This window comes from Bufo gargarizans, chromosome 2 (genome assembly GCF_014858855.1).
Source record: "Bufo gargarizans isolate SCDJY-AF-19 chromosome 2, ASM1485885v1, whole genome shotgun sequence".
Classification (NCBI taxonomy): Eukaryota; Metazoa; Chordata; class Amphibia; order Anura; family Bufonidae; genus Bufo; species Bufo gargarizans.
The window spans coordinates 247,523,947-247,536,968 of record NC_058081.1 but is presented as its reverse complement, the minus strand read 5'-3'; the positions used below and the strand labels follow the sequence as shown (position 1 = coordinate 247,536,968).

Sequence of the window (13,022 nt, the reverse complement as noted above, 5' to 3'; positions counted from 1 at the left end):
GCTGGCCTCAGGGGGGCTGCTTGGGGTAAAATAAGGGTATGTCCGGGTTCAGCTCTGAACCCGGACAACCCCTTTAATCTGGGCTCTCAGAGACACTTTCTGCTGCCCTTGGATGGGCCAGCACTTCACAGATGGGAGGCAGGACAATTCAAGAGCAAGGCTGAAAAGATGAAAAGTAGTTCATAGTATAAGTATTCAGTTTATTCCTAAGTTAATGGGATTTTTAAGGATGCGTTGATTCTTGCTAAATTATATAAAATCATGCTAAATAATATTACACTATGAACATGCTCATTCCTGGACAGAGTCCGTTGTTTATGATATGATAACGTGTCAAGGTGAGGGGAAAGAAGTGGTCCTAGACCTAGAGGCTCTGCTCTCTCTGCAACTGCCGCAGCCTCCACGCTTTAATTGACAAGGCCGGTATGATCATGTTTACACTGCTTGGCCCTGTCAATCAAAGTAGGGAGTGTGCAACAGAGAGAACAGAGCCTCTAGGTGTAATGGCAACGCCCCTGTTGCTCCTAGAGGCATGAAAAGGCGTACATGAAAACATCATTTTTCTCAGCAATGCGGGAACATACAAAAAATGCAACCAACATAGATGCCTTCAGAAGAATACAGTGTTACCATACTGCTGTTTCTTGCATACAGTCTTTTCACTATAACCAGCATTATGTAAGTAAATAGACAAGATATTACTATTATCATTGCTTACATAAAATGTAGCTACTGCCACTTCTAATAGGATATGATAATACTTTAATAAATGTTCATTATATAATATAAAATATTTTTCGATAATAAATTGAATAGTGAAAGTCCATTCCCGATGATCACAGAAAAAACTGTACAGGTGACTTGTCTTATAGAAAGGGAGGTTATGCAATATTTCTGACATAAGCTATGGTCTTATCAGTAAATATGCATGTAATTGCACTGGTTATTTACCTATAGACAGCATACCTGTCCACCAATGCCGAAGAAAGAGTGCTCTGGGTGGAGGCCAACCTAAGACGCCACAAGAATTTGGTAAGAGTTATCTAATACATAAACTTATGAAGTGCCTAACTAAGTATATAATCATGTAATTGTTCATAGCAGTTTTGATTAAAGGGAACCTGTCATCTGGATTTTGGGTATAGAGCTGAGGTCATGGGTTCCCAGATGGCCGCTAGCACATCCGCAATACCCAGTCCCCATAGCTCTGTGTGCTTTTATTGTGTAAAAAATAATAATTTGATACATATGCAAATTAACCTGAGATGAGTCCTGTACGTGAGATGAGTCCTGTACGTGAGATGAGTCCTGTATGTGAGATGAGTCCTGTATGTGAGATGAGTCAGGGACAGGACACATCTCAGGTTAATTAGCATATGTATCAAATCAGTGTTTTTTTTGCACAATAAAAGCACACAGAGCTATGGGGACTGGGTATTGCGGATGTGCTAGCGGCCATCTAGCAACCCATGTCCTCAGCTCTATACACAAAATCCTGGTGACAGGTTCCCTTTAAAGTGTAACTGTCATATTTCTTTTCTGTGTAGGGACAGGGAACATTTTTCTAATATACTTTATTAAGGGAAAACCTTTAATATAGTAAAAAACTAGGGCTAAAATGTCCCTTAGCAGTGATCTTTTCCAGAGCCGCTGCTAAGGGACATCCGTCTTCCGAACAGCGCAGTGCAGCACTGACTAGGAAGATAGGAAGACGAGCTCGGAGCTGGCGGGCGTCTGCCTGACTGCTCCCTCATATAGTGGGGCCAATACAGTTATAATACTTGAAATATACAATAATATAGAAATAAATTCCTGCTCACCATGGCCAGTGCTTGTCATTAGTCAGCATGCTGGGAGTACAGGAGAAGAGCCCACTGAAAGCACTGGCCATGGTGAGCAGGAATGGAGTCTAGATATTTATTTCTATATTATTGTATATTTCAAGTATTATAACTGTATTGGCCCCACTATATGAGGGAGCAGTCAGGCAGACGCCCGCCAGCTCCGAGCTCGTCTCCCTATCTTCCTAGTCAGTGCTGCACTGCGCTGTTAGGAAGACGGATGTCCCTTAGCAGTGGCTCTGGAAAAGATCACTGCTAAGGGACATTTCAGCCCTGGTTTTCTATTATAAATAAAGGTTTTCCCTAAACAAAAAGTATATTAGAAAAACATTCCCTATCCCTACACATTTGCAAAAAAAAAAAAAAAACAGGGCTCATGTACCTGTCATTGCCATGTGAACAAACCCTAAGGCCATATTTACATAAGTTTATTAACAGTGCATAAAATATAATGGAAAATATTGACACAAAGCACGGACGGTTTTGTCTATAGTTACTTCTAAATTTATATCAATGTCCGATTTTTTTCCATACTTTGTAGTTTAAAAGGATTATCCCATGAATAATAAAAAAATAATAATAATTAAATCTGCATGTAGTACATAACAATCTCTTTCTAACAAAGTTAGAACAAGCTCTGTACCTCACATGGATTTCCCTATACATAGCTCCAATTGCTCAGCTAGCTTCTCTGCAGGGTGGCATCGCCGGGAGGGTGTCCTTTCTCGGGGGAGTATCCTTTCTGTTGCAGCTCAGGGGTGTGTGACCTTTTTCCAGGGGTGTGTCCTTTCTACTGAAGCTCTCTCTCTAACTATCTGAGTTTCTAATAGTAGATACAGCTGGTGGCAATTGAAGGCTGGGACTGAGCAGGTGCAACCACCTCAGAAGGTGGAAATTTACATAACTATATAGATTAAACAATAGGCTGCCATTCTAATGAAGTAAAGAAAATATCTCACAAGTGGAGAATTTTTGTAACGGAGAGTAAATTACAAAAGTAACTAGTTTTCATGCTGATTTATATTAAAATAACATTTAATGGTGACACAATCCCTTTAAAGGGGTTATCCAGGAAAAGATATTTATGAAGTATCCCTATAGGAAAGGTCATCAGTATCAGATCTGCAGGGGTGCAAAACCATGGAACCTCGCCAATCCATCGTTAGATGAGTCCTTGAGCGCCGAAGCCTCTTCCTAGGCCAGTGACATCACTGTACATTTGTCAAATGGCCTAGTTGTGGCTCAGCCCCATTCAAGTCAATGGGGCTGAACTGCAATACCAAGCACGGCTACTATACAACGACGCTGTCCTTGGAAAGCTACCAGGAGCCTGCATCGCTCAACAAGGCTCCGGTGAGCGCAGTGCAGTGGCTCCCTGAAACAGCTGATCGGCGGCTGCTCTGGGACTTGCTGATTTGATAATAATGACCTCTTCTGATAAGTCATCATTATCTTTTTTCAGGATAACCCCTTTAAAGAGGACCTTTCACCTGGAAAAACATTGTGATCTAAGTATCATGACATATACAGCGGTGCCGCTCTGTTCGGCCGCGATGTCCTCCGGTATCTTCGCTCACTTGGTTATAGTAGGCAGAGACTTAGAGGACTTGGTTATAGTAGGCGGAGACTGCCCTTGTTCTGCTGGGCGTCTCCTCCTCCTAGGCTGTAGCGCTGGCCAATCGCAGCGCAGAGCTCACAGCCTGGGAGTTTTTTTCCTCCCAGGCTGTGAGCTCTGCGATGCGATTGGCCAGCACTACAGCCTAAGAGGAGGAGACGCCCCGCAGAACAAGGGCAGTCTCCTCCTACTATAACCAAGTGGGTGAAGATACCGGAGGACACAGCGGCCGAACAGAGCGGCGCCCAGAGATTATAGCAAGTGCAGTGAGATCCCTGGGCGCCACTGTATATGTCAGGAATGGATACTTAGTTCACAATGTTTTTCCAGGTGAAAGGTCCTCTTTAAGTGCTTTTTATCCATACTGTCATCTGCATTGTCATCAATATTATCTTCCATGTTGTAGACATGCAGTAATAACCAAATACAGACACAATGCTGCTAAAATATGGATTGGTGATACAAATCCATATTTTAGATTTCGTTGACTGATGTGGGTAGAATACAGCCTCCGATTAAGCTTTCTGTTTAGAAATACGGACTGTCTATTAAAATATGGCTGTGTATAAGGCTAGGGCTACACGCCAACATTTGCTTGTGACTTCTTGTCGCAGAAAAGTCGCACAACATTTTTTATAATAATTGTCAATGGTGTTGCACTGTGACATGATGCAACTGCGACAAGACAGTCACTAAAAATCCGTCAAAGCTGGATCGTGTCGCAGTCGCAACATGTCGCAGTGTAACCATTGACTCTTATTTTTTTTAAAGGGTTTCTACCACTTCGGTGTCACATATTTAGCTGTCAGACACTAGCGATCCGCTAGTGTCTGCTCTGCCCAACCATCCTAATATAATTGCTTTTGGGGCAGCCGTTTTGCTTTTATTAATATGCTAATGAGCCTCTAGGTGCTATGGGGGCGTCATTAGCACCTAGAGGCTCCGTCTACCTTCATAAACTGCTGCCGCCCAGCGCGTCCCTCCAGCCCGCCCATCTCCTCCTGAATGCGATCCTCCTTGTGAGCGCCTGTATTCGGCGCATGCGCAGTGAATGTCTGACAGCTTCCCTGCTCAGACAGATCCACTGCGCCTGTTCCTCGGAGCACTATGGCGTCATCGCGCAGGCGCAGTGGAGATGTCTGAGCAAGGAAGCGGTCAGACATTCACTGCGCATGCGCAGAATATATACGCTCACAAGGAGGATCGCATTCAGGAGGAGATGGGCGGGCTGGAGGGACGCGCTCGGCGGCGGCAGTTTCTGAAGGTAGACGGAGCCTCTAGGTGCTAATGACGCCCCCATAGCACCTAGAGGCTCATTAGCATATTAATAAAAGTTCTTTTTTTAGCAAAACGGCTGCCCCAAAAGCAATTATATTAGGATGGTTGGGCAGAGCAGACACTAGCGGATCGCTAGTGTCTGACAGCTAAATATGTGACACCGAAGTGGTAGAAACCCTTTAAATTGCGTGACATTGGTGCGATATGAATGTTGTGCAACACATCGCCATGTAGCCCTAGCCTTAATGCAATCATGAGAAGAGCTCCATTGATTGACACTGGCTCTATAGTAAGGCCTCTTGCCCACGACCGTATGCCCTCTGTGATATAAAAATAATATTTTGCAATCTGAAATTTAGTATTTTCATATATTGATAAAATCCAGTCCTCCTTAGGCCTCGTGCCCATGACCGTATGCCCTCCGAGATATACGGTCTGTGAGCAGGCCATATGTCCCGGAGAGGCATTGATCATGCGCACGGGAGTACACACCATCATAGATTACAATGATGCTGTGCACGCCGGGCCTCCCGCGGTGCTATTGTCCCGCACTTATAAGATCATATGAGTCCTGCAGGCGACCCGACGTGCATAGCATCACTGTAATCTATGATGCTGTGTACTCCCGTGCGCATGATCAATGCCGCTCCGGGACATATGGCCTGCTCACAGACCGTATATCTCAGAGGGCATACGGTCGTGGGCACGAGGCCTAAGGAGGACTGGATTTTATCAATATATGAAAATACTAATATTTTCTCCATCAAAAATTCCGGAACACTTGCCGGAATGCCAGATCCGGCATTATTTTACATTGAAATGCATTAATGCCGGATCCAGCCCTAATGCATTAATGCCGGATCCGGTTTTGCAGTCTGCGCATGCGCCGACCTTTAAAAATGTGAAAAAGATCAATACCGGATCCGTTTTTCTGGATGACAACCTGAGAGACAGATCTGGAAGTGCAATACATTTGTGAGATCGATCCGCATCGGGATCAGTCTACAGATGGTATATTTTTGCATACAGATTGCCGGATCCGGCAGGCAGTTCTGGCGACGGAACTGCCTGCCGGAATCCAGCGACGCTAATGTGAATGTACCCTTAGTTGGTGTCTTTTGTCTTTCTTGCCTCTTTTTAAAAAAAATGCAGCATGCTGCAGTTCATGGCATGTGTTCAGATGCTTTGTTTCTCTATAGGGAAAACCCCATGAAGAAAGCATCAATACTAGAGTGACTTAAATTTAGGCATATGTGACGTTTTTACACTGTGGCAGGGGTGGGGTTGAGGAATGGGGGGGTGGGGACATCAAATTCTCTATCATTTAGGCCTATTTGTAGGCGTAAATGATTACTGAAGTCTACCCTATTCAGGAGTTGGAGCAGATTTAAATATAGCCTGCCCCTAATCATAAATTAAGCTGGCAGAGCAATGTGTGTGTGAAAGAAAATGGCATAAAAATGTCCCCAAAAATGAGACCAAATGTGAATGCCAAAAAAATGCATGCTGTTATTCTAGCTGACCATTCACACACTGGAATTTGCTTTAGGACACCGCTCCAAAATTCTGGCGGTGGCCACGTTGTACAGTTGTGGCCAAAAGTTTTGAGAATGACACAAATCGACTGGGCATGCTCTCAATCAACTTCTGAGCCAATTCCTGACTGATAGCAACCCATTCTTTCATAATCACTTCTTGGAGTTTGTCAGAATTAGTGGGTTTTTGTTTGTCCACCCGCCTCTTGAGGATTGACCACAAGTTCTCAATGGTATTAAGATCTGGGAAGTTTCCAGGCCAAAATGTCAACGTTTTGGTCCCAGAGCCACTTAGTTATCACTTTTGCCTTATGGCACGGTGCTCCATCGTGCTGGAAAATGCATTGTTCTTCACCAAACTGTTGTTGGATTGTTGGAAGAAGTTGCTGTTGGAGGGTGTTTTGGTACCATTCTTTATTCATGGCTGTGTTTTTGGGCGAAATTGTGAGTGAGCCCACCCCCCTGGATGTTGAAGCAACCCGACACATGAATGGTCTCAGGATGCTTTACTGTTGGCATGACACAGGACTGATGGTAGCGCTCACCTTCTTCTCCGGACAAGCCTTTTTTCTGATGCCCCAAACAATCGGAAAGAGGCTTCATCAGAGAATATGACTTTGCCCCAGTCCTCAGCAGTCCATTCACCATATTTTCTGCAGAAGATTAATCTGTCCCTGATGTATTTTTTTTTTAGAGAAGTGGCTTCTTTGCTGCCCTTCTTGACACCAGGCCATCTTCCAAAAGTCTTTGCCTCACTGTGCGTGCAGATGCGCTCACAGCTGCCTGCTGCCATTCCTGAGCAAGCTCTGCACTGGTGGCACTCTAATCCCGCAGCTGAATCCTCTTTAGGAGACTATCCTGGCGCTTGCTGGACTTTCTTGGATGCCCTGAAGCCTTCTTAAGAATTTAACCTCTTTCCTTGAAGTTCTTGATGATCCTATAAATTGTAGATTGAGGTGCAATCTTAGTAGCCACAATATCCTTGCCTGTGAAGTTATTTTTATGCAACGCAATGATGGCTGCACGCGTTTCTTTGCTGGTCACCATGGTTAACAATGGAAGAACAATGATTTCAAACATCACCCTCCTTTAAACAGGTCAAGTCAGCCATTTTAACCCAATCAGCCTGACATAATGATCTCCAGCCTTGTGCTTGTCAACATTCTCACCTGAGTTAACAAGACGATTACTGAAATGATCTCAGCAGGTCCTTTAATGACAGCAATGAAATGCAGTGGAAAGGTTTTTTTGAAATTAAGTTCATTTTCATGGCAAAGAAGGACTATGCAATTTATCTGATCACTCTTCATAACATTCTGGAGTATATGCAAATTGCTATTATAAAAACTTAAGCAGCAACTTTTCCAATTTCCAATATTTATGTAATTCTCAAAACTTTTGGCCACGACTGTATGTGCCTCCCATTGTTCGTGGCACTTAAGTTAAAAGCCAGGACTGCGCCAAGAAGGGACATGTCCGTTCTTGAGGTGCTGTCCACTTACAGCTTTGCTCCATTCAGTGCGCGGCATCTGAAGTAAACAACCACGACTGTATACGCGGCGTATCCACCGAGTGAATGGCCATTAAGTTTGGGTTTATATATTTTTACCACTGTTCTTGAGCACTTTTGCAGTTGCATTTTTGGTGTGTTTTTGCGGTCATTGAATCATTGGCATTTGCTGTCCGTGTTCTTGATTTTACTGTGTTTATTTGCTACATGCACTATTGTGGTCCATTAGGCGAACCAAACACGTCGATTGAATATATTAATCCGTGAAAACCATCGACACAACATGGATGGTATCTGGGTTTTGTCATTCATTATCATGGACCATCAGTAGCAGGGGTGCATCTAGCCTTTCTGCTGCCTGAGGCGAAAACTTAAACGGCACCCCCTGCTTCCTCAATGCCAATTTCTTAACCTCTTTGCCACATTGAAAGCACTTATTGCCCATGGCCCTTCCGCTGCCCCCCTCTTGCCCCTACATGGTGCTGCCTGAGACAATCGCCTCACCTCGCCTCATTTGTGGTGCACCCCTGATCAGTAGGAGATGCTCTGCAAACAATTTTCAGCCTAGCAATGCACATAGAATAGGATGACACATAGTGGGCAAAAAACAGACACAGTGCCCAAACATGGATTCTTCAATGGCATCTCTACAGATGAACCACCCACTACCGTGTCATGGATGTCGTCACGGACGTTTGAAAGATGCCTAAGAATACCTGCATACGGTGCAAAATATGTGTGGGTTTTTTTTTGTGTGGATTTCATGTAGAAAAAACTGCAGCATAATACAGTACCAGCAAAGTGAATGAAATTAGAGAAATCTCATGTACACTTCGCTCTTTAATTCCATGAGGAAATTAACCTGTTGCGGGTAATTTAAAATCTTCAGCATGGCAATAGTTAGTGCAGTTCCGCACCTTCAGTTGAGAGGTTTTCCCCATAGACTTCAATAGAGTTCTTAATATAAACTGAAAATCCACATGAAAAACTGCGTAAAAACTGCACAAAATGTTTGCTAAAGCCACAATAAATAGTGAGGATTTAGATGTGGTTGTTGTGCTGTTTTGGTGCAGATTTTCTGTATACAAATATGCACTGCTTACAGATACCCTAGGGGCTCATGCACACGAAGGTTTTTTTTTTTGCAAACTGTATGTGGAACCATTCATTTAAATGGGTCCTAAAAAAAAAAAAAAAAGTTATTCCACGTACATTCCGTTTCCTTTTGTCCGTATTTCCATTCCACAAAAAAATAGAACATGTCCTACGGACAAGGATGGTACTGTTCTATTGGGGCCAGCTGTTCCATTCCGCAAAATACGGAATGCACACGGACGTCATCCGTATTTTTTGCAGATCTGTTTTTTGCGGACCGCAAAATGCATACAGTCTTGCGCATGAGCCCTAAGGGTGGAGTCACACACAACTTTTTGTGGCAGTTTTTCATGCAATTTTTTGACACAAAACCAGAGGTGGATCCAGTAGGAAGGAGAAGTCCTTCCTTTATACAGTAGTGCTGACCTGATGTTCTTCTTCTTCTTCCAGATGCTGTTGCAACCCCAGAAGAAATAGAGAAAATAGCCAATGAAATTCTCGCTATTAAGCTGCCAGCTGCACCTTATGAGTTAATTAACATGCTAAACAAGATTAAAAAGTATTGTGACGAATACAAGGAAAACAAGAAAAACTGGAACAAACAACTAGAAGAAGTGCGAAAACTCACCCAGCAAGCAAAAGATGCTAAGTAAGATTTATGATATCAAAATTGCAGTTGGGGTGCCTGCACACATTTGGGATCATGTGCGTTTTTTCCTATGAGGATTTTCATGTGGAAAAAACAACAGCGTAAGGCCGAATGCACACGGCCATTTTTCACGGCCGTGAGCGGGCCCTGGAACCGCGGCCTGGATTCCTGCTGAGAGCAGGAGCGCACAGCGTCATTGGTTGCTATGATGCCGTGCGCTCCCTGCCGCTGCCACAGTACAGTAATACACTGGTATGGTGTATTACGGTATTACAGCGGCAGCAGGGAGCGCACGGCGTCATAGCAACCAATGACGCTGTGCGCTCCTGCTCTCAGCAGGAATCCAGGCCGCGGTTCCACGGACCGCTCACGGACGTGAAAAACGTCTGTGTGCATTCGGCCTTATACAGTAACAGTACCAGCAAAGTGCATGAGATTAGACAAATCTGATGTCCAGCTTGCTTTTTTCTTAGGTGCAGAAATTGACCTGCTGTGAGAATTTTGAAATCTGCAGCATGTCAATTGTTGTTGCATTTTTCTTGTCCAGATTTCACCCTTTTCAATGAAAACTGCAGTAAAATCCGCATTAAATCCGCACTAAAAACTGCACCAAAACTACAGTAAAGAATGTTGATTTACATACATTTTTGTACGATTATGGTGCAGATTTTCTGTACACCCATCTGCATTGTGTGCAGCCACCCTTAGGCTACCTGCACATTTTGCGGAATATGTGCAGTTTTTGTGCGCAAGTTCCCGTGTGGAAAAAAATCGCAGCGTATTACAGTACTAGCAAAGTGTATTAGATTACATAAATCTCATCTACACTTTTAGGAATGAAGGGTGAGATTTGCTGCAAAAGCGCATCAAATCCGCAACAAAAACTGGTTTCGAAATTGCTGATTTTGGTGTGAATATGGTGCAGAAATGCACATAAATCCGCACAGAAATTTCTGCGGATCTTATGTGGATTCGCCCACACTTAAGTGCAGGGACCCTTAGACCTCTTTCACACAGGCGTCGCGTGTGAGGGTCAGATAGGATGCGGGTGCAATTTTGCCTGCGAGTAGGGTGAGTTTTGTATGAGATTGCTTTGCATTCTTCTGTTTTTTTTTGCGCGAGTGCAATGTCTTTTGCACGCACGTGGGAAAAAACAGAATGTGGTACCCAGACCCAAACCCGGACTTCTTCACTGAAGTTCGGGTTTGGGTTAGATATTCTGTAGATTTAAAAAATTTTTCCCTTATGACATGGTTATAAGGGAAAATAATAGCATTCTGAATACAGAATACTAAGTAAATTAGAGATGGAGGGGTTAAAAAAAAATTGGAAAATTAAACTCACTTGTTCGCGCTTTCCGGCTCGTCTTCTTTCTTCTTCTTTGAGAACCTGGGAGAAAGGACCTTTGGTGACGTCACTGCGCTCATCACATGATCCATCACATGGTCCATCACCATGGTAATGAGCGCAGTGACGTCACCAAAGGTCCTTTTCCTCCCAGGTCCTCAAAGAAGAAGAAAGAAGACGAGCCGGGCTGCCTGAACAAGTGGATGAGGTGAGTTTAATATTTTTTTTTTTTAACCCCCCTATCCCTAATTTACTTAACATTCCGCATTCCGAATGCTATTATTTTCCCTTATAACCATGCTATAAGGGAAAATAATAAAGATCGTCACCTAGCAACCATGTGTGAAAATCGCACTGCATCCGCACTTGTTTGCGGATGCTTGCGATTTTCATGCAGGCCCATTCACTTCTATGGGGCCTACGTTGCGTGATAAACGCACAAAATAGAGCATGCTGCGATTTTCACACAACGCACAAGTGATGCGTGAAAATCACTGCTCATGTGCACAGCCCCATTGAAGTGAATGGGTCCGGATTCAGTGTGGGTGCAATGCGTTCACCTCACGCATTGCACCCGTGTGGAATTCTCGTCCGTGTGAAAGGGGCCTTAGGGTGCATTTTGTGGGCATTTCTTTTTCGGCACAGTGCAACACGATCTCAAGTATTTTTATATTTTTAAACTGATCCATGATCACTCTTATGCGATAAACAGGCCCACCATGGTACGAGAAACATCCCCATATCATGATTTTTGCACCACCATACTTTACTGTCTTTACAGTGTACTCGGAGGTTGTCTGACATTCTGTCTGCAGCCAATAGACCCAAAAACAACAATTTTGCTTTCTTCACTCCAAAAAATATTGTGCCACTTCTCTTTGGGCCAGTCAATGTCTTTCTTGGCAAATTTGAACCTATTCAGGACATGTTTTTTTTCAACAAGACTTTACAGGGAGTTCTTGCTGGTAACTTGGCTTTACTTTAGTGTCTTCTGATTGTAGCAGTATTCATTGGTAACTTCTTATCATCTTTGATGTTTCTGGCGGTGATCATTGGCTGAACATTTGCCATTTTGGCTATTCTTCGATCCATTTGAACAATAGTTCCCTGATTCCTGCTGCGTCTTACAGGTTTTGATTGCTGCTTCAAGGCATTTGAGATCACTTTAGCTGTGCAGCCTATAATTTGCCAAAATGGACACCTGTTATTTCACAGAAGGAATTAATTTGACTCCTCACTGATATTATTTGAACAAGCCCCTTTCAATTAATGATTCAGTTACTCAGAATGAGCAATATGCATTTAAATTGAACCTGTCATCAACTTTATGCTGACCTCACTGAGGCCAGCATAAAATAGTGACAGAATTGCTGATTTCAGCAAAAACAGCCCCACACCTGTCCATTGGAGTTTAGATTTACTGTATAGCATTGCTGATGACTGTCACAATACCAAATTTCTATTGTTTTGTTTTACTACTTTTTCGGCATAAAATTATCTTAAAAATGATTTGTTTTCTTAGAGGGAAATCCATCTCATTTGAAAAAGGATGCATTGCATCTAATAAAAATGAATTATTTTTGGTAAGGGTACCATCTTACAGCATAATACATTTTCATAGGTCCCCCCGTACTGCTATGTTTATACGTGTGGGGAATTCCAATAATGATTTTTCTGTTCTTTTAATTCTCTTTTGTTTCACTTTATTCTTTAGGAAAGCAGTTGAAAATCTTCCTAATGGAGACGAAATTCAAAATAATTTGAAACAAGCTGAAAATGCTCAGAAGAAAACAAGTACTTTATTAAAAAATGTGAATAATGATATCAAAGATATCAGAAACAAACTTTCTCAGGTATAAGCAAATTGATCCAAATTAGGTATAGTTCAATTAAAATAGCTGAAATCTCAGTTTAAGGGGTTGTCTCATCATGGACAATGGGGGCATATCGCTAGGATATGCCCCCATTGTCTTATAGGTGCGGACCCGCACCTATATCGAGAATGAGAATGGAGCCCCGCAAGATGGTGGCTGGAGGACTCCCGTCCGGCTACCACCAACCCGGCTCCCCATAGCGCTTGGCTATTTTCCCTGGCCCCATAGAAAATTAATGTAGGGCGGCTGCGCATGCGCAGTGGAACTGGGAAGAAGCC

At 43.2% G+C, this 13,022-nt stretch overlaps 1 protein-coding gene across 1 annotated transcript in view; it reads left to right on the top strand.

Annotated features, from left to right (window-relative positions):
- The window catches only part of LAMB4 (laminin subunit beta 4), a 139,819-nt gene that overhangs the window by 70,990 nt on the left and 55,807 nt on the right, over positions 1–13,022 (top strand). Inside the window, exons 30-32 of the mRNA XM_044277174.1 lie at positions 958–1,032; positions 9,325–9,523; positions 12,585–12,723. Of these exons, the coding sequence (XP_044133109.1) occupies positions 958–1,032; positions 9,325–9,523; positions 12,585–12,723 (413 nt within the window). The remainder of the gene's footprint in view (positions 1–957; positions 1,033–9,324; positions 9,524–12,584; positions 12,724–13,022) is intronic.